Below are 21,366 nucleotides of genomic sequence, written 5' to 3'. Positions count from 1 at the left end.
TTGATACACCATCCAAATGGCAATTAATAACAACACCATGCTCAAAGGGATATTCAATGTCTGCCTTTTATACGTTTACCCATCTACCAATAGGTGCCCTTCTTTGTGAGGCATTGGAAAACCTCCCAGGTCTTTGTGGTTGAATCTGTGTTTGAAATTAACTGCCCGACTGAGGGACCTTACAGATAATTGTATGTGTGGGGTGCAGAGATGAGGAAGTCATTCAAAAATAATGTTAAACACTATTATTGCACACAGAATGAGTCCATGCAACTTACTATGTGATTTTTTTAGGACATTTTTCCTCCTGACCTTATTTATGCTTGCCATAACAAAGGGGTTGAATACTTACTGACTCAAGACATTTCAGCTTTTCATTTTTTAGTAAATTTGTAAAAATTTGTAAAAACATTATTCCACTGACATTATGGGGTATTGTGTGTCGGCCAGTGGCAAAAAAATCTAAATGTAATAAATCTTTAATTCAAACAGTAACAACAAAATGTCGAAAAAGTTGAGGGGTTTGAATACTCTCAGAAGGCACTGTATTTATGTACAAAACAATAGGGACCGCAATGGAAATAAGTTCCCGACTTCAGAGTGCAATCCCGGTCACTTGTAAAAATATTTGTACTGTGTGTAAATATATGGATTTTTTAAACTGACAAATAAAACCAATCAATCCAAACTGTGCCATTTGATGAAACACCAAAAAGTTGAATGACATTTGGATACTGGGTAAGCCTACAAGGTAGGAAGGGATGTATTTTCTGTTTGTCAAGATTGACATAGTCTATTTATTGTTGTGTTGAAAACACAAACCATGATATTGAAGTGCTCTACGTCGGTAAGGTTTGTTTGTTGGTTGTGTGGTGCATTGGCACAGAAACTTATTGGTGGAAAATGTGGTGTATATATTTTATATAATTATAAATATGGCATAATTTTTTTTAAAATCTGATTTCCCCCTAGCTGATCATTGTCTGCAGCCGACTCTGATTGCAGTGTAATGAAACAGGCAGGGAGGGTGAGCTTGTCTGTGGTGGTCGGTGAGAACCCTCAACCTTCTGGCCTGTAGCCCTGAGTAGCATCGCCTGCACCACAAATCATGCTGAGGTGGGAAAGTCTATATCCACGTTTATTAACTCAGGGCCGCTACAGTTATTTGTGGTATTAAACATGATTTTGAGTTAACTCTATGAGGGGGGAGGGTGTGCAGTTTATTTTAAATGTTGGGGAGACAGGTGCATTTCTTTTGACACCTTAAGTTGGACCAGTAAATGTCGAACTGTCCCTTAAGTGTATGATGAAATATAAGCAAGCCTCCACGGGCAGTTATTGAATTTAATTTTGCTAATTGGGTTAGAGTAAACGTAACTTCAACGAAATATTTTCAATTGCTGTATAAGGCCTAGGCCACTGTGTAAAATGCCGGAGAAGCTTATTTTTGTATGTCTCGATATAAGACATCCCGCGCACTTTGATCCGCATGCACAGTTTGTGTGTGTGCAGCGTGAGAGAGAGAGATAGTCTAAAGAAACATATTGTGACTACGATGACTCAGGTGTAGCTTGCTAATCTTTCGTTTATATAACATCAAAAAAACGATTAAAAGTATCTTAAAATTGAGCAAAATGGCTATGGTCAGGTCTGTTTACACCAAGCAAAGGCTTTATTGAAGTTCTGTCCTTTTAACGCATAGCCTTACACTTAGGTAATAAACACATTTGAAAAACGTCGATATCCACCACATTCCAGTAGTCGATATGGAAGAAACATTAATTGACTGTGTAAATATCCCAGAGCGCACAATACTACAGCTGTGACTATATTTTTCACTCTATAAGGTATGCGACTCTGGGATTCTTCTATTTTGTTGGCCAGAAATTGACAAGTCTGGGCTATTCATTCATGATGTCAGCGAACTATGATTTTCTGTTGTTGCAAAAATCCAGCACAAATCTTCGACTTTGGCCATCCGCAAAACACTCGAGCGCTGGTGCTTTTTTCTGCATGCAGGTATGAATTCGATAGCTTACCTTGAGCAGCTCCGATATCCACGAGGGCAATTAGCAAAACGAAAGATATGGTGATCATCTGCAGTAAGTATCCTGTGACTCCTCTTCTTCCACTTCTTGCAGTTTGTACACTATACCCCATGATGAGGAGTCAAAAACTCCGCGATGAGGCAAGTCCAGTGGCTATCAAATGCTGTTTCAATGACCTACTGCCTTGCAGCAGCTGCAATTGAAATCTTTAGGAGTCTCACACTTGACGAATAGAAGGGGAAGGTTGAACAAGGGGGGATGGATAGAGAATGAACAAATTCCAGGACTTCGGTGAAACAGTTTTGAAATATGACAGATATTAAATTGTCTTATGAGAAGCGAGCACCGCCCTCAGTCATATGAAGGTATGAGTGAAAACCTTTGAAATTACCGTTTGCTCTGTTCACTTTTAATGCTTAACGTGTCTAGCTGACTACCTGGGCCGATGTCTGGTTGATATGAAGTTCATGTTCCGAATCAGAAAATTCACAAAAGTCCTCCGTAACTGCCGCTACCACGCTCCGCACTCCGTCTAGCGACAGTATACAACCTCAGTACCGCGCCTAGCGCTCTACTGATGGAATTGAATCGGACAAGGCTCCGTCTCTGTACCATGCTACTTCAACCAATCCAAATACGACCGACTCCTGTCTGTGGCGGCCATATCAAAACCCGGCTTGGAGCCTCGGAATGGATGTTATTTATCGAGTATAAAGTGGTGAGGAGGAGAAGCTCCATATCCGGAAGTAATTAGGCCATTCATAGTAGCCATTGACGCTATGTGGAGTAGGGTTTTTTTAGGTTAAGGATACAAGACTGTGGACATATCTGACTGTGTTGGCAAAACCACTACATATCCCATCGAGCCAAGTGGGGAGAGGCTGCCTGTTGTCACAGTTGGCAATGATGCCGAAGATACCTTGAACCAGTCATGACTATTCAAAAAACACTAAATAATTTTCAAGTTTCTTTCCAGGTAATTTCTTAGTTACATGATTGCATAACTAGCAAAGGAGTTTTGAATTTGAGGGTGTAGTATTTATGAAGTTTGGGAATGAGGATGAAAACTAGCATAGCTTAGCTAGCCAGCTAGTTTAGCCAGGGAAAACGTGGTAATAAAACAAGCTTGAGACAGGATATAGCTGTGCGCACTAGGCTAATTCAGGAGACAGATTGGAGTTTTTATGCCCTGATATCAGGAGCTGGCGGCAAAAAGTTTGATTAAACAATTCAGACTGAAACGAATACATCAGTTCACAAATATTTAAGGAGAACGAATCGACATGCAATCCCGAAATCAGCTGTAACTGTCAATAGTAAAACAAAGCTTAAAATGATGATTGAGTGAACCTGAATCCAGAAAATGAATGGTGAAGTCGCTTCCGATAAGCATTAGTCAATTATTTCCCTTGCTATGATGGTTAAAAGGGGCAATCAGCAGTTGCTACATCCATTCTTGGACTTATATAAATGCATGATAATATGTGCCCATTGATTCTTGAAGAATATAACTTATAAATGCCTCATGAGCTTAGTTCAACTGTAGTACCCTATCAGAACCCAAAATATAAGCTTGTATCACTCCAATGTTTGTAAACAAAGTAAATGTAAACAAACACTGTACAGCCTAAAAACATGTTTAAAAACTATAATTGTGATATCATGGATGGTTAGTCCTTGCATCCATAGCTATCTATGAATTTGAGAGTGGTTATATTTCTCCATCCCCATTCCTCAGCTTTTTACGAAACAGTAGCAGGGAGGACACTGTTATTATTTAAACTCCTGATTGCCGCTTTAAGTCGAACCCTCTTCCAAAATTCCACCAAAATATAAACAAGTAGGTAAGGCTATATTGAAAAGAATAGCCAGTAGACAGTGAAATTGTTGGTTATGTAGCAGTAGCCTATAATCGATTAGCTCAGAATTGAAATATAAGGTTTTTAACACTGATATTCTACCCTAAAGTAACTATCATTTTAATCTGTCTATTACAATATATTTTGTAAAGGATGTTTGAGCAAGCATATTGCTTGCTGAGCAAACATAAGGCAACATCGCTTTTTACTGCTGTAAGACCGCAAATGTAATCAGACTGTTGAAATTCAATCAAGAAACACATTTTCTCTAGCTGGCATTTGTTCTTGTCACAGTCGCACTCCTGATTCTCGTTTAGACACGGTCATTAGGACTAACATGCAGCCATGTCTAAAGACCTGATCAATAATTACCACAGAGGGACAGTTCAGCTAAACCTGAGGGGGGGGGTCAGAAAGCTGCAGTTAATTTACTGCATTTGTAGACAATTTTCTAACTCTAAAATGCTATTTGGAGAACACCAAAAACAAAACAAAAACGCAATATTAGGTTTAGAGGTCTGTGGAACGACATGTACAATGTCAACTACTACTCAACCTCATCATAAATTGACTTGTGGAGCGGTCCATACTGTGCAACATGAAATAGATACATAATACACGCTATGCAGTCACAACGAGGCCGACTTCAAATGTCGACATTTAATGTGAAAATAATCGGTGCATAAAAAAGTTGGCTTTGAGGCTTACAGGGCCGAGTTCAAATGGCTACATCAAATGAAAAGCAAATCGGCGCACTGGCTAAATGGCTGACCGGCAAAGCAAACTGTTTGGCACTGTCTCTGCTCTCTGCTTTCTTAAAGTGAGAGAAAGGCGCACAGCATGGCAGCTTCTCTCTGAGCGATGCTCCGCATGGTCCTAAAGCAAGCCAGCAATTACGCTAAACAGTCGTTGCATTTGAATTGGGATTGGAATGATTTTAGTGTTCTTTTTTGTAGCCTACTTTTACATTTTTGGTCTTGAGGCGACTGCCTTACCCAGCTGACGAGCATGAATGAGTTTCAACACCCTTGTCTGACTCCTCCAGTCCCCCAGTGCTCCTACAGTCTGACTGGTGCAGATCAATCCTGCTTAGTACTCCAGGGGCAACACATTTTATGAATGAACCATGACCTGGATGGTTATATCAGAAAGCAAGAGCAAAGTTGGAAACAAGTAAAAGTGGGGTTTGTATAGTACATACAGGCACACATTGTTTTAGGCTTTGGGGAGCTCATGATTCCATCCCAAACACTTTTCAGAAATCACTGCACTTCAATCAAGGTCTGTGGAGAGTCTAATGCACACATACCATTGCTTTATTTAATATTTTTGGGACATAACTTTGTTTTGCAAAGTGAGAAAGTGGCAAAGCCTTTTATTGTATATAGTGCAATACTTTTTCCATTAGAACATAATGTTTTTTCTTTTTTAATATTTACTCCTGCTGAAATATTATGTATGTGTGACAGAATTGTACACTACCTTGACTTTCTGTGATTAATGTGAAATGTGAAGTTGACGGTCGCTCTATGCCTCACAAAATGGAAAGTGAAAATAACAATTTTTAAATGTAATTTGAGAAACAGAGTATTCTCATCACCTTCCTTCCATTTTAGGTGAATGTACAATAATGTCAATGGGCCACTGTCATCTCACTGGCATTTCAGTTTGAGTTACGAGACGCAGGAAATTGCTTTTGGAACTCTTGTGGGATGGGAGAGACAGGTTGATTGAGGCATAGGGCTCCAAAATATCCATCCCTCAAATAGACTTCTGATCATCAAAATCTGGTTTACTGCCATTTCATCCTAAATCACTTTCAGTGTGGTGATTTGCATATTGGTACAGTTACTGTAATATGTTAATAGCTAATGTCGTGCCATTCTTTACATTTTCTCATGAGCCTGAGTGAAAATGTTGTTTTAAAGCTAATTTCCTGCAATTCTACCCATATTGCCATGAAGCAGAGCTAAAAAGCTGCAGTTTTATAGCTCATCTTATGCTCTTTTACACAAGAGGCTGGGAGAATTTGGGCATTTTTAATGCACATTTCCTGCTATTCTACACATTTTGCCATGAGGCTGAGAAAATATACAGCAAATTTACTGTAATCCTTGGCTTATGACGTGGTCATATGGGGAGGGGGGGCTCCAGGGTGTGGCATTCAACTGCAACATTTATATAATTTCAATCAGTATTTTCATTGGACTCTAACTGGACTTTAAAGGTCATGAATAAAAAGTCACTGCCCACTGGGCACAGATGTCAATTCAACGTCTATTCCATTGAGATGATGTGGAAACAACATTGATTCAACCAGTGTGTGCCCAGTGGCTGGTATAATCGGTTGTTAATTCATGGGGAAAGAGCTGATGTTACTATCGCAGTACTGTTTACATGGTAATTGCATGCAATAAACACATAGGCTACTGTACTTTCTGCGACATACTTCAAGTCATTTCACTATTTTGTAACTACTTTGTAGGGATTATTGAATCCCCAAGAAACAGAAAATGCTTTTTGCGTAATGATATTAGCTAGTAATTGCCTCCTTGACACTTGTAAGTAGATACAGTACCATGTAAATAGTGCATGGTAAAACAGTACTACCAAACAGTGGACAGATGAAGCAGGCTGCTCTCTCCTCCACTCATACCGCTGTCAGATTTGAATTAAGGAACAGTAAAAGTGTATTAATGGTATGGTTGTTAATTAGAGGACAGGAGGAGAGGGAGGTGGTGTATTGTGGTAATGAGGTTGACCACACCACAGACTAAATTGTATACTAAACAGCAGCAGTTAAACCTCTGTGTCTCTCTATAGCCCTGCTGATAGCATAGTTAGGGATAGTAATGTCCCCACACTGTTCAGGCTCTAAAAAACTTGAATCATCTCAGTGTCTCATCAGGGACTCCTTGGGATTGAAGTGTTGCCATTTGATTTTGGTACTTAGGATGAGGCATGACAGTCGCTGAGTGATTCCCAAAATGATTTCCTCCCTATTCAGCGTCTAACAACTCTAGCTGGGCCTTTGTTCTGCTCTCTTTAGCTGGCCGTCGAGATATATCACTAACAGAAAGTGTGTGTCAAAGGTCACAGCATCTTTACAGAAAGTAGTACTGAACAAACAAAGCCTCCCTGTACTGATCGATCACCTCACTCACTCAAGCAGCAAGGGATGTGAAGGATGATGTCACCACCCGAAAGAGCTTCTTTTTAATTTAGTAGATACACATCTCAGAGTGAAATTTGAATGGGAAATTAATCCTGCCTGTAAATTGCAGCATTTTCGGAGGGTTGCCTGTCCCCTAACAGTGTGACACGGAATGAGGGTACCAAGCTGCAAGAGCAAGAAAGAGTTGGAAATTATTGCAACCGACCTGATATGATTTGCACACAAAGCAGCAGTTTGGAGGTGATTTTTATTACTGTAAGCCACAGAGAGACAGTGACTGTCTGCCAGTCGTTGATGACAGTATGTGACACACAATAAAGCTATTTTCCATGACTTCAGGCTCTATACTTTACTGTTGCCCTTGATAACAGTATTAAAAAGTGATTTGCAGCACCGTATGTGGCAAGGAATCAAAACTTAATTTAGGCAGATAAAGATGCCATTTCGCAGGGAGATAAAGTGCTGCATCATGGGAGATGTGTCCTCCCTGCTCTGCTCTCAGCTCCTCACTCGGCCTCACAGATTTACAAGCTACTTTTTCCTGCCCCATAAAACGGCAAATCTGCTCACCAGGCGACACAGGGAAATGTTAATGGATTCATTTGTCAAGAAGCCTCCACTTATTTACAGTCCTCTTCCATTACCATCGTTTTTCCTGTAAGACAAAAATCAGGTGCCAAAGTCAAAATATCGATCTACCTGTCTGTCATGGCCATGAGTCATCATAGAAAACACACAGAGCCAAAGATGCTGCCGACAGACCTGCCTACCACAAGGATGGATTAGTCTGTTTCACATCAATAGCTTCACAGTCACATTAGCATAATCATTTTAATTTGCAATATAACAATTCTTCTTTGGAAACTGACAATGAGTGTAATTACAAATACAGCTATGACAATATGCCAGAAAGACTCAGTAAATGAACGGTAAGATGTTTGGCTCATATCACTGAATGCTGATTGCTTTCACCAACACAGTATCAATACTTATTTTCATTCTCTTTCTTTAGTTGTTTTGCCTCTCTATGCAGTGCTGTGTCTGACCTCTGTCAAGCAAAGCATAAAGATCAGAGATGAGTGGTGCCCAGGAAAGTCTTACTATTTAGTATATGTCACAACCATTCCATTGACCTATGCCTCTTCTGTCTCAATGGCTGCAAACTAAGAGGTATTTTCCTTGCTCTCACTTCTCGTCCACAACTTCTGTGCATCCACATTAACTGCTGCAGAGAATCTATCCGAAATAATTGGTTTTCTGACATGATTAATATATTCTGCATAACCCTGTGAACCTCTTAAAGAGACTGAAGTCTTTTGGTTTCTGAAAGGGTTCATAATGGCAGAGGGTTAATTTGATGTTATACTCCTCTGTGGGTTTGCCAGAACAAACTGGGCAGCTCACTGCTGGCGAGTACATACTGGAGAGAGAAGCGGGTTGGACGAGGAAGAGCTAAACTGGAAAATACAGTATGCATTCATTTACCAGACAATGAAGTGTACTGTACCAAAATACCCAAAATAAACCTGACCACAATCATTATTAATATACGCTATATATACAAAAGTATGTGGACACCCCTTCAAATTAGTGTATTCGGCTAGTTCAGCCACGCCTGTTGCTGTCAAGTGTATAAGATTGAACACGCTGCCATGTAATCTCCATAGACTAAACATTGAAAGTAGAATGGCCTTACTGAAGAGCTCAGTGAATTTCAACGTGGTACCATCACCTTTCCAACAAGTCAGTTTGTAAAATTTCTCCCCTGCTAGAGCTGCGCCGGTCAACTGTAAGTGCTGTTATTGTGAAGCGGAAACGTCTAGGAGAAACAACGGCTCAGCCGCGAAGTGGTAGGCCACACATGTACTGTAGTACGCAATTTTCGGCGACCACTTTTGTCTCGTGAGCGCTACTTTCAGAACTACTGGCTAAAAAGTATAGAAAAGTACCGGAGAATCTCTTTAATACTGTATTTTGGCACACTTCATTGTCTGATAAATTAAAGCATACTGCATTTGTCCATATGTGTTTGTTTCTGGTAAGGGACCACATACAGTACTGTACTATTCTGCCCTTCACATGACGAGTACTCGGCTTAATCCTTTGGAATTTGTGCCTAATGGGCCTCCGTAGACCACCACTAGTGTTCAACAGTGACTAGTGACTTAAGCCAGATCTTAATCTTAACCCTAACCACTAACCTTTGACCTTTCACCCTATCTTTCCTGTGAGGTTGTGTCAGCAGTGGAAGAGATGGAAACTGTTGAAAAAATAGGAATAAATAAAAAACGGAGGCTTAAATGCAAAAATGTAGATGTTTTATTTGGATATCACGGTGGCTAAAACCTGATTGTGCAGAAAAGTGCATAAGTAAAGAGTGAAAACAAAAAGACAAACCTTTCGGCATCAAGCCATCATCAGTGTGAAATAAAATGATACCTACACAGGACCTTTAAAGAGTGCTGATGGCCTCCTACCATTTCTCAGCTTGTGTCAGCACAAATTACACCAAGATAAGAAGGAAGACACTAGGGATCCAACATGGTGCTGAGGTTCAGCCACAGATCATCACTAAAGCTCTCTTTTCACTGTCAAATTCATGATATAATAGATGTCACACAGTATATTGTCATCTCAGTCGATGGCATCTCTTGTGACACTGTAAATGCACTTTTATGGCAGAGGGTTTGAATAAAGCGTCACCACTTTGAATAATAATTCATAAGAATATATCAGTGATTCAATGAAATAGTTTGAAGAAAAATATCAGGATCATTGACATAAAGTTTACAGGTCAAATCAAACAGCTCGAGACAAGGATAGAATCCAGGGTCTTAAAGCAGCTATTCTTCTCCACATGTACACACCATGGCCCAACCTTATAACAGTGTTAAGAGTTCCAGTGACCCACTGTCACTCTCACTCTTGTACATAGCGCTGAAACATGACAACCCTGTGACTGTTCCCAATAGCCTGTGATACAATAAGATTGGATAAGACAAATATCAATTTTGGCTATTGTATCGCAACCCTGTCACTGTTTCAGTAGCCTGTGATATAACTGGAAATCAGAAGAACACCCATTGAGTTATTGTATCTCTGGACCATTGTTTGATATACCATTGTAATCACCGCTGAACGCAAACTTGGAGGAAATGTTTGTAAGCCTCTGCATCCAACGAGCATTCTATGACTCAGTTCCATAGAGATTTGTTGTTTGCCTTTTGTAACAGTATGAAAGGTTTTGTTTATTTCTCGCCCACCCCGGCACACAGGGTCCAAAGAGAGTTGGCGCACAGAACCTCTGCTTGGCTCGCTGTACTCCCCTGTAGGCCTGTGAGAATACCACACACTTCAACACATACACAACACATGCACACAAACTTTCTTATACACACACATACGTAAAATGCATGCACGCAAACACACTCAAATCGAATTCATGGGGACCGTATGTACAGTATATGAAGCAATGAGCAATTGCACTTCACTGTACCCTCCCTCCACGGGAATGGTTTGGCCTTCCGATGTAAACAGGCATTAATCACTCTATCTGACAGAAATGTCAAGGGGAGAGCCCAAGGCATCTGAGAAGGGTTGGTATGTAGGCGAATGGGACAGGGAGATAGATGCTGCGGGGGCGTAGGGTGTTGCCCCCCCCCCCCCCCCCTGGGAGCTGAACTGCACCAGATGATGGGGTCAGTGTGCCCACCACCTTGAGAAAGTGTGTCAAGGACACCGAGTGAGGAAAGAGGGAGGGACTCTACTAGGGTCTGGCTGAATTCATCACTCCAACCCAATATAGCACAGACTTGTTAGTCCAAGAACCAGTAGCTGGCAGTGCACCATAAGTACTCCTATGTCCTGCTTTCAGCTGCTGCCTGGGACAAGCAACGATACTCAAGTGTATATCTTACATGAAAATAGATAGAGAGGAACAAAGAAAATATACCTCGAATTGCTCAGAGCCTTCTCTGCTGTCAGTCAGTAATATCACATAATTGAATTCTTTGAAACTATTATTTGATTTCTACTTTCGAACGTTTCATGACAGTGTGCAACATAATTTAATTTCTGACAGACGTATTCAATTATCCTCCAACAACCGTTAGCGTTCTTAAAATTAAAAGTGTGATCTCTCACCAAGCGCTAGTACTTGACAAGACCAAAATAAGTCTGCCAGAAACACAACTGTCATGAGGAGTGAATCAGAGATTTCTCTGTGTTGGGTTGTCCATTACTATCATGCTGCTGGAGGCTAGGTCTCTGGTACAGTCCCCTGCTCTTAAAACAATGGATCCCTGGCCTCCAGTATAAGAAGCAAGCACTTAGACAGAGAGCATATAGGAGACATATGTCCCTCATCTTAAGTGGTGCTTTAAAAGATATTGATGGTTTAAAAGCAGGCAGTAAGTAAGTAGCTGATCAATGAGGAGATCTGTGTCTGTGGGTTGTCATCGTACTGCTGCCTCCTAAACAATGATATACTGTACAGATGGAGCCTGTCAGACTGCTCCGATCCTCCCTATAGACTCCTTCAGTTCACTGACCTCTCAATTAGATGACTGAATTCTCATTCAGTTTCATTCAGTTCAGATTCAATTCCAAATCCTAGACCTCGCGATAGTCAATTAAGAGGCATCGGAGGTCTATTGTTGTCGTCCCCCCTGTGCCATTGTGCACAGAACATTGCCTATTTTTGCTGAGGTCTTGAGTAGTATTTTAGAGAAACAGAAAACGTGTGATTTGGGGAAGAAAACCAACTGTGTTGTGTGAACTGGCACTGCAGGAGCAAAGCTCTGCTGATTGCAATCAGTCAGAGTGCCAGGCGATGTTTGATTGCAATTGTACAGAAGGGATTTTTTTCTTCTTACTAAGTATATTTTTCATTCCGTTCTGTAATGATCTAAACTCCGACAAATAGCAGAACAATTTGGAGCATGTGAAGTACACAGGTTGACTGTTATTTCATTGATTGTAGGCTACATAGTAAAATACTGCAGCCTGTGTAGATTTCTGACACTGGTATTATGTGTATGAATATACAATTAGGATTATAGTACACTGTAAAAACCCAAAGCATTTTTACCTCAAATACTTCTAGTAAGTTGAACTCAAAGTCAATTACAAGTCTTTATTACTTAAACTGTTTATGTGGTACTGACTAAAAACTACATGAGAAGTCACATCAACTTTGTTCTTTAAGTTATGATAATAAATTATAACTAAGCAAGTACAACTTTATCACAGCAATTGTGCTTTTATTATTAAACATGTATGATGTTTTTTAAGTAAGTGATTTAAACAACAGATATGTGCATTTCATTTATTTTAAATTTACTAGTTTATTTTGTTTGGCCAAAGAGTTTGTCTTATTTTTGGGGGGGCAGAGCTAATTAGAATAATACGCATGCTATCCAAATGTTAGTTTATACATTTACATTTTGGTCATTTAGCAGACGCTTTTATGCAGACCAACTTCAGTCAGTGCATTCAGCTGAAGTAGATAAAAAAGTTTCTGGTAAGCATTACTGAGAATGTCGTTGTAGTTATTAAAGTGGTCTGTTGGTTGGGCAATTTTTTTACATGGGTGTTGATGACAGTTCTGAAAAAGCATACAGGAGTGCAAGAGACAGATAGGAGCCTTAATGTTCCCTACTGAATTCTCTGTTATGCTATTATTAATTGGAAATTAAACTTTTGAATGTGACATAATGCTTCCTTCATTACGTTGTGTTAGAAACTAGATAAAATACTTTCTCTGTAGTTTCTTTGTGGTTGGGGAAAACAACGATGTTTGGAAAATATTTTTTAATATTTTTTAAATATTAAGTTTGAAAATATTACTAGGATATGTTCATGTAAGAAAAAAAATTCTGTATTCTAAGTTCAATCAAATTAATATTAACAATTTCTTAACACATCTGTTTAGAGTTCCAGCCACTAATAAGTTTTGCATTTAATTAACAATGAGCTTAAACTTCAATGAACTTAAAACCTTTCTTGATTTACTCAAAATTGTCAAGCTGATACAACTCAAAACCGACTATCGGTTTGAGTAATGACTACAAAATCACTTCAAGTAACTGTACTCTTATGGTACAGTAGTGCAACGGGTTTGTACAGAAGTTTTGAGTAATGACAGCACATTGGGGTTTACAGCGTCTGTTCCCAGAAATAGGATTGGTTTTACCCATAGAAATCTATGGTTTTACCCATTTTATCTCTGTACAGTATTTCCATTTGGACCTATTTCCCTGAATTCATACATAAGTTATAGTTGAATGAATACCATACTTTTTCAGATCCACTTATTTTTACTGCTCAAAATGCTGAATGTTTACAAACAACTTAGTATGCACACTATCATGCTCTCACTTACCTCCCCTTATTTGATAGCTCTAGCATTCGTTAATAGCTTTAAAAGCACCCTGACTGTCATTGTAGCCTACTCAGTTTGGCAGGGATACAAACAGAAATCCAAATTCCTGGCAGGTTCGGGGGTGAAAAGCTTAACATAATGTACTGAGGCATTAGCGTGCCGCTCTCCACATTCTGGGAGATGCTTTCATCCCTCTCTTTGGAACTCAACCCTCTCGTTCTTTGTTAGGGGTGTGAGTTTCAGTAATGTTTCTAGCTGAGGCTACACAGCCAGCCATGTTTGTACATCCAGCGGAGAAATTCCTGACTAGAGAGGACTATGTGGTGATGTCTGGGCAGGATGTCAGGAGCTGTCTGTTAACGATGATTTATGATGGTTTCTGGGGGAGACTGTCAGGCCTGTGGGAATGCAGCCACTAGTCACAATGCTACTGTAAACACAGCGTAGGAAGCCTGATGAAGACCTCACACTAGAACCCAACACACTCAAACACATTCCTCTCTATATGAACCTGTCTATCTAACCTTCAGTAACAGTATCTTCCTCAATCCAGCAGAATACGGTTCCTCTCCCAAGTCAAACTGTTGCGCCGATGAAATAGATCAGTGAATATGTCTCAAACCGAGAGAGAGAGAGAGAGAGAGAGAGAAAGAGAGAGCGAAAGATCAGATGAGAAGTATATTTTGTTTCATGAAAGTAGTTGTCAACTTGACCAGAAGCACTGCAGCAGTGGGGTTGTTGTGACTCTCTATCAATAGCATTTCAGCGGCCTCTTTAATTTGAAGTCCTTGGAGAAGGCTCCCTCTTAAAGACAGGGACTCGCTTATCACGGTGTGATCACACCAACATCACAGACATGGACCCGAATCCTATAACAGTTGTGTGTGTGGAGACCAGCACAGGGATCATGTTGTGATGTTACTCTAGACCTTGACCCATCAAAGAGGCTCTGATAAGCAGACGGGACATTTCCCAGAGTGCATCCTGTGGGGTTGCTGGTCGCCGCGGTGATGGGAGGGGGCACTGTGTCAGACTCCCATCCTGCCCCATTACTCAGCACCGCCTCATTAACATATCTGCCATCTGATCTGCTCTGATACAGGCGAGAGGGGACAAGTGAACACACAGAGAGAACAGGAAAGTCAGAGAGAAGGAGCGGGGGATGGGGTGATGGAAGGTTGTGATTCTTCGTGCGTAAAGCGCACATCATTAGACTACTGTTCCTTACCCTGCAAGGTACGCAGATAGCATGTGGAAGCAATTATGTTGTGTACCTACAAGGTCAAATCAATCGAAGAAAAGCTGATTTACTTTTACTGCAGATGTCATCTCTAGGGGTTATTACATTGAGGGAGGAGGAGGAAAAGTGGGGGGTTGTCCAGTGATGTGTGTGTGTGTGTGTTAGGGTGTGTTTGAGTGTGTGCATGTGATAGATCGATTTGGATAAAGAGAACATGTGCCTATTCAAGTGTGGTAGCATGGTAAGCACCTCCCTTGCCGGTAAGGACCTGTTTGCCTCATTAATAGATTGTAGCTGAAGGGGGAAAATATGCAAACCAAGCAAGAAAAATTTGAATCTAAATATTTTCTATCTTCCTTGGAGTTCTCTGGGGAGTGTCTCGACCTCTAGACAGGACAGAGTGTGTTCAGAACACAATATGTTGTTCAACCCAGCAAACACGGCTTCTACAGTATATTAACGACTTCCGCTTTAACATTCAATATAGATCTGGCCAATCAATATTTATTGCATTTCAGTTGTAGAGTCTTATACAAAAGTGTCTGAAGTGATTTCCTTTTGTGCAATAGATATTGTAGACTGCAGCTCAGTGAAGAAAGAATGCTTTAATCTTGGTACAGTCGCATCTTTGCCTTGAAACTAGAACAGCCTGCCCCTTACTCCTAGGAAAAATGAACAAATAGGAACACATGAACGAGTAAAAAGTCAATGTTCTGAAAACCTGGTGGAATAGAAGAATGGCTGAGATATTGCATCCGCCAGAGAATCCGTACTATGCACAGTAAGCAAACCACAATAGTTAACACAACAGTAAACAACAGAAAACAACAACAGTAGACAACAACAGAGAACACAGCACAGCATCCTAACCTAAACACAACAGAGCAGAGCAGAGAGCCCAACTCACCAGGAAACCAATGCCTGTCACGTTGACTATCGCCCTAGGTATAGAAACCAGACACCAAATGCCAAAACCCCAGAAATGGGAGGGAGGGGGCAATGATAAAACAAAATAGGGTTTTAATTCTACTTTTCTTCTCCCCCTGCTGCAGACTGTAGCCCTGAGAAAAGGGTTTGTGTCTCCAGCAAGGCCCCCTGCAGAGAGGGGCTGGTGCTGGGAAGATAGGGACTCCAGACAGACTGCTCTCCAGACTCAGAGCAGGGGATATGGGGTTTAGAGGGGCCCTCTCCAGACCGGGGGTGTGAGATAAACCGGGGACCCCTGCTCTGATGGGGCCCCAGGTTACAGCAGCCATAGCAGGGGTTCCCTCAGTCACGGAGGAGGAGGGGGGGGGCTCACCCCTGGATGAACCAGGATGAACCTAGGTAGTTAAAGGGTAACTGTCATCAAACACCAAACACTTTATGTTGTATACCTGCTCTGTCAGTCCTCATGAGGAAGGTACTGCAGGGGATATTGGGGACATTCAAGATGGAAGGAGGGGGGGGGGGGGGGGGTTATTGCAACCAAATCAAACAGGAATCACTTGAATCATCTGCCACCCTTTCATACAAAGACTTCAGATTTGTCAAGTATCCCCCGTGGTAAGACATTTTCTGCAAGAGTCTCTTCCAAAACCTCACCACATCCTACCCATAAAATACAAAGACTATTTTCTGTGGTTGTTTAGAGCTGGGAATAGTTATGTGACGACACAAAATGAAAACAGAAATCGACCCATAAGAAGAGAAAACAATCAATGAAGAAATCCAATCTTCCTGTAGCCTCTGAAACACTCAATTCTGTAACTACCGGTAACCATAGACTTTACTGTGCAATGCAGAGCATCCTAAAACTGCATCTCTACTTCTCAAGAACCATATGGGTGTTATGTGTGTACTCAAATCAAACAAGTAAACAGTAAATAGTAAACAACAATAGTAAAAAACAACACCAGAAAACAGACAAGCACAAGATCCTAACTCAACCTAAACACCCAAACACATAGTTCTTTTATAACAGTCATGGCAAGGCAGACTCTCACAAGTGCTGTTTAACTGTAAATTTAGAGTGACCTATTTTTATATAAGAGGGAGAAATGAAGAGAAATGAACTATTCATACATGCAAAAGGCAGCAGCAGCCTACAATAGACCAGACTCCTTTCAAATGCTGGAGAAATTGAATTTTCATGTAGGCAGCTTGAAGCTTTTATTCCACAGAGGCATTGCAGGGCATTGAACCCTCAGAAGTTTGAGAAGTCCTCAGGAACCAGAGTGCTGGTTTAACCTATCTCCATCCCCTTCCCACACCTCTTTTTTTACTGCAAGGGGCGAGCCGTCTTGTAGGTACAATGCAAACATTGTTGGTCTCAATTTCATTGACATTGTTGCCGCACTTAAGTGCAGTCACTCGATCCCCACTGAAACAGAAGGGTTTCAACCTCGGCCAGAGGGCCGGGAGGCACAGAGAGAGGAGTGGGAAGGGAAGAGGGGGTGCTGAGGGATGGGTGTCGTTACTGCACTTACAGCATTACATACCACTATGGAGGAAGAGACGGGGCCTTAGGGTTATTTAGATAGGGTTCCCTTACCCCTGAGATGTTACATTCAAAATCACATTTATTATCGAGAAAAATGCTTTTCTTTCAACATCTGCTCGCTTAATGTTAATTATAGCTTCCCTTTAGAGGAGGGAGGCCATTAAGCCGGTTTGGGGTCTTAACTCACACTGCTCTCACAGTGTGGAATAGCTACACTGTTTCTCAGCTAAGTGAAGACTAGGGAGACTATGTAGCTACACTGTTTCTCAGCTAAGTGAAGACTAGGGAGACTATGTAGCTACACTGTTTCTCAGCTAAGTGAAGACTAGGGAGACTATGTAGCTACACTGTTTCTCAGCTAAGTGAAGACTAGGGAGACTATGGGTTGAGGTTCATGGAGTTATTCTTCAATCTCTAATTACCATCATTATTTCAGTAAACACTACAGAGTTTTCCACATTGAGAAAGCAATCCTCCTAAAAGGTTAAGGCAAAAACTTTCTACTCTAAAATGGTCGATTATACACCAGTTTACAGAACAGTACATTGCTGGGAGGGAAGATCATTAGTGAGGTTTTGCATTGACTCGGTTGTTGTGGAGACGCAGGCGGACAAGTTATATTCTGAATAATTACCGGGGAGAAGTACAGTATGTAGCTACAGTAACTGTAAACATGTTCGAGTTTAGTATTTATTAAAATGCTCCCCTGCACGTCTGCATGCTGTAATCTCTGGTGTCTTTGTCATTATTTTTCCCATTTTCCCTCAATGTACTATAAGTAGTTAGAGAGAACCCCACTGGAGAGATTAGCTGTGCTTCCTGTTGGTGAAGCTTTGAAGTTAAGTCCTCAGGGAAACCAACGCCATACAGTCCTGTTCCCTTCATCTGTGTCATTCAATGTATAGCACTGTACAATCACCTCCAATGTCAACCAGCCATTCACGCTCCTGGCTTTGCCCTCTTACATACAGCGATAGCAGGCCTGTAATTGGAACAGCATGAAAAAAGAGGTTTGATTTTCTCTTTGAATGTCACAGTTACAGCTTTGCGTCTCGACTGACAGAGAACTGCATAGTGGGACTGGGTGACCTGGGGAGCTTCCTTTGAGCTAAAGGACATTTTATCTGAATCCTCAATCAGTTCAGCTGCAGTTGGCCGAAATTATAGTACATATAAGCATCATGAAGAGAAAAGAAAAGCAGTATGTTTTCAACACAATTATTGTATATCATTTCAAGTGGTAGGAGTAGTGTGTGGTGTAACAGCAGTAGTTAGGAGTAGTGGTAGGAGGAGTGTGTGGTGTAACAGCAGTAGTGGTAGGAGGAGTGTGTGGTGTAACAGTAGTAGTTAGGAGTAGTGGTAGGAGGAGTGTGTGGTGTAACAGTAGTAGTTAGGAGTAGTGGTAGGAGTAGTGTGTGGTGTAACAGTAGTAGTTAGGAGTAGTGGTAAGAGGAGTGTGTGGTGTAACAGCAGTAGTTAGGAGTAGTGGTAGGAGGAGTGTGTGGTGTAACAGCAGTAGTGGTAGGAGGAGTGTGTGGTGTAACAGTAGTAGTTAGGAGTAGTGGTAGGAGGAGTGTGTGGTGTAACAGCAGTAGTTAGGAGTAGTGGTAGGAGGAGTGTGTGGTGTAACAGCAGTAGTTAGGAGTAGTGGTAGGAGAAGTGTGTGGTGTAACAGCAGTAGTTAGGAGTAGTCGTAGGAGGAGTGTGTGGTGTAACAGCAGTAGTTAGGAGTAGTGGTAGGAGGAGTGTGTGGTGTAACAGCAGTAGTTAGGAGTAGTGGTAGGAGGAGTGTGTGGTGTAACAGCAGTAGTTAGGAGTAGTGGTAGGAGGAGTGGGTGGTGTAACAGTAGTAGTTAGGAGTAGTGGTAGGAGGAGTGTGTGGTGTAACAGTAGTAGTTAGGAGTAGTGGTAGGAGGAGTGTGTGGTGTAACAGCAGTAGTGGTAGGAGGAGTGTGTGGTGTAACAGCAGTAGTTAGGAGTAGTGGTAGGAGGAGTGTGTGGTGTAACAGTAGTAGTTAGGAGTAGTGGTAGGAGGAGTGTGTGGTATAACAGCAGTAGTTAGGAGTAGTGGTAGGAGGAGTGTGTGGTGTAGCAGCAGTAGTGGTAGGAGGAGTGTGTGGTGTAACAGCAGTAGTTAGGAGTAGTGGTAGGAGGAGTGTGTGGTGTAACAGCAGTAGTTAGGAGTAGTGGTAGGAGGAGTGTGTGGTGTAACAGCAGTAGGTAGGAGTAGTGGTAGGAGGAGTGTGTGGTGTAACAGCAGTAGTGGTAGGAGGAGTGTGTGGTGTAACAGCAGTAGTTAGGAGTAGTGGTAGGAGGAGTGTGTGGTGTAACAGCAGTAGTTAGGAGTAGTGGTAGGAGGAGTGTGTGGTGTAACAGCAGTAGTTAGGAGTAGTGGTAGGAGGAGTGTGTGGTGTAACAGCAGTAGTTAGGAGTAGTGGTAGGAGGAGTGTGTGGTGTAACAGCAGTAGTTAGGAGTAGTGGTAGGAGGAGTGTGTGGTGTAACAGTAGTAGTTAGGAGTAGTGGTAGGAGGAGTGTGTGGTGTAACAGTAGTAGTTAGGAGTAGTGGTAGGAGGAGTGTGTGGTGTAACAGCAGTAGTGGTAGGAGGAGTGTGTGGTGTAACAGCAGTAGGTAGGAGTAGTGGTAGGAGGAGTGTGTGGTGTAACAGCAGTAGTTAGGAGTAGTGGTAGGAGGAGTGTGTGGTGTAACAGCAGTAGTTAGGAGTAGTGGTAGGAGGAGTGTGTGGTGTAACAGTAGTAGTTAGGAGTAGTGGTAGGAGGAGTGTGTGGTGTAACAGCAGTAGTTAGGAGTAGTGGTAGGAGGAGTGTGTGGTGTAACAGCAGTAGTGGTAGGAGGAGTGTGTGGTGTAACAGCAGTAATTAGGAGTAGTGGTAGGAGGAGTGTGTGGTGTAACAGCAGTAGTTAGGAGTAGTGGTAAGAGGAGTGTGTGGTGTAACAGCAGTAGTTAGGAGTAGTGGTAGGAGGAGTGTGTGGTGTAACAGCAGTAGTTGGGAGTAGTGGTAGGAGGAGTGTGTGGTGTAACAGCAGTAGTTAGGAGTAGTGGTAGGAGGAGTGTGTGGTGTAACAGCAGTAGTTAGGAGTAGTGGTAGGAGGAGTGTGTGGTGTAACATCAGTAGTTAGGAGTTGTGGTAGGAGGAGTGTGTGGTGTAACAGTAGTAGTTAGGAGTAGTGGTAGGAGGAGTGTGTGGTGTAACAGTAGTAGTTAGGAGTAGTGGTAGGAGGAGTGTGTGGTGTAACAGCAGTAGTTAGGAGTAGTGGTAGGAGGAGTGTGTGGTGTAACAGTAGTAGTTAGGAGTAGTGGTAGGAGGAGTGTGTGGTGTAACAGCAGTAGTTAGGAGTAGTGGTAGGAGGAGTGTGTGGTGTAACAGCAGTAGTTAGGAGTAGTGGTAGGAGGAGTGTGTGGCGTAACAGCAGTAGTGGTAGGAGGAGTGTGTGGTGTAACAGCAGTAGTTAGGAGTAGTGGTAGGAGGAGTGTGTGGTGTAACAGTAGTAGTTAGGAGTAGTGGGTAGGAGGAGTGTGTGGTGTAACAGCAGTAGTTAGGAGTAGTGGTAGGAGGAGTGTGTGGTGTAACGGCAGTAGTTAGGAGTAGTGGTAGGAGGAGTGTGTGGTGTAACAGCAGTAGTTAGGAGTAGTGGTAGGAGGAGTGTGTGGTGTAACAGCAAGTAGTTAGGAGTAGTGGTAGGAGGAGTGTGTGGTGTAACAGCAGTAGTTAGGAGTAGTGGTAGGAGGATGTGTGTGGTGTAACAGCAGTAGTTAGGAGTAGTGGTAGGAGGAGTGTGTGGTGTAACAGCAGTAGTTAGGAAGGTAGTGGTAGGAGGAGTGTGTGGTGTTTGTAACAGCAGTAGTTAGGAGTAGTGGTAGGAGGAGTAGTGGTGGTTGTAACAGCAGTAGTTAGGAGTAGTGGTAAGGAGGAGTGTGTGGTGTAACAGCAAGTAGTTAGAGTAGTGGTATATGAAAAAAAAAAAAAAAAGGGTGGTGTGTGTATCAGCAGTATTAGTGAGTAGTGGTAGAGGTTGGTGGTGTGTAACAGCAGTAGTTACGAATGTGGGGAGGAGGGTGTGTGGTGTAACAGCAGTTCGTTAGGAGTAGTGTAGCGCAGGAGTGTGTGGTGTAACAGAAGTAGTTGGGAGTAGTGGTTAGGAGGAAGTGTGTGGTGTAA

General features: G+C 41.9%; 1 protein-coding gene across 1 annotated transcript in view; it reads right to left on the bottom strand.

Moving 5' to 3' along the window:
• unc5c (unc-5 netrin receptor C) overlaps window positions 1-2,433 on the bottom strand; it is a 186,529-nt gene extending 184,096 nt beyond the window's left edge. The window contains exon 1 of the mRNA XM_038970765.1: window positions 2,040-2,433. Within this exon, the coding sequence (XP_038826693.1) occupies window positions 2,040-2,160 (121 nt within the window). The 5' untranslated portion in view covers window positions 2,161-2,433. The remainder of the gene's footprint in view (window positions 1-2,039) is intronic.
• Between the last annotated feature and the right edge of the window lie 18,933 nt (window positions 2,434-21,366).

This window comes from Salvelinus namaycush, chromosome 31, assembly GCF_016432855.1.
Source record: "Salvelinus namaycush isolate Seneca chromosome 31, SaNama_1.0, whole genome shotgun sequence".
Classification (NCBI taxonomy): Eukaryota; Metazoa; Chordata; class Actinopteri; order Salmoniformes; family Salmonidae; genus Salvelinus; species Salvelinus namaycush.
This window is presented reverse-complemented; position numbering and strand designations above follow the sequence as displayed.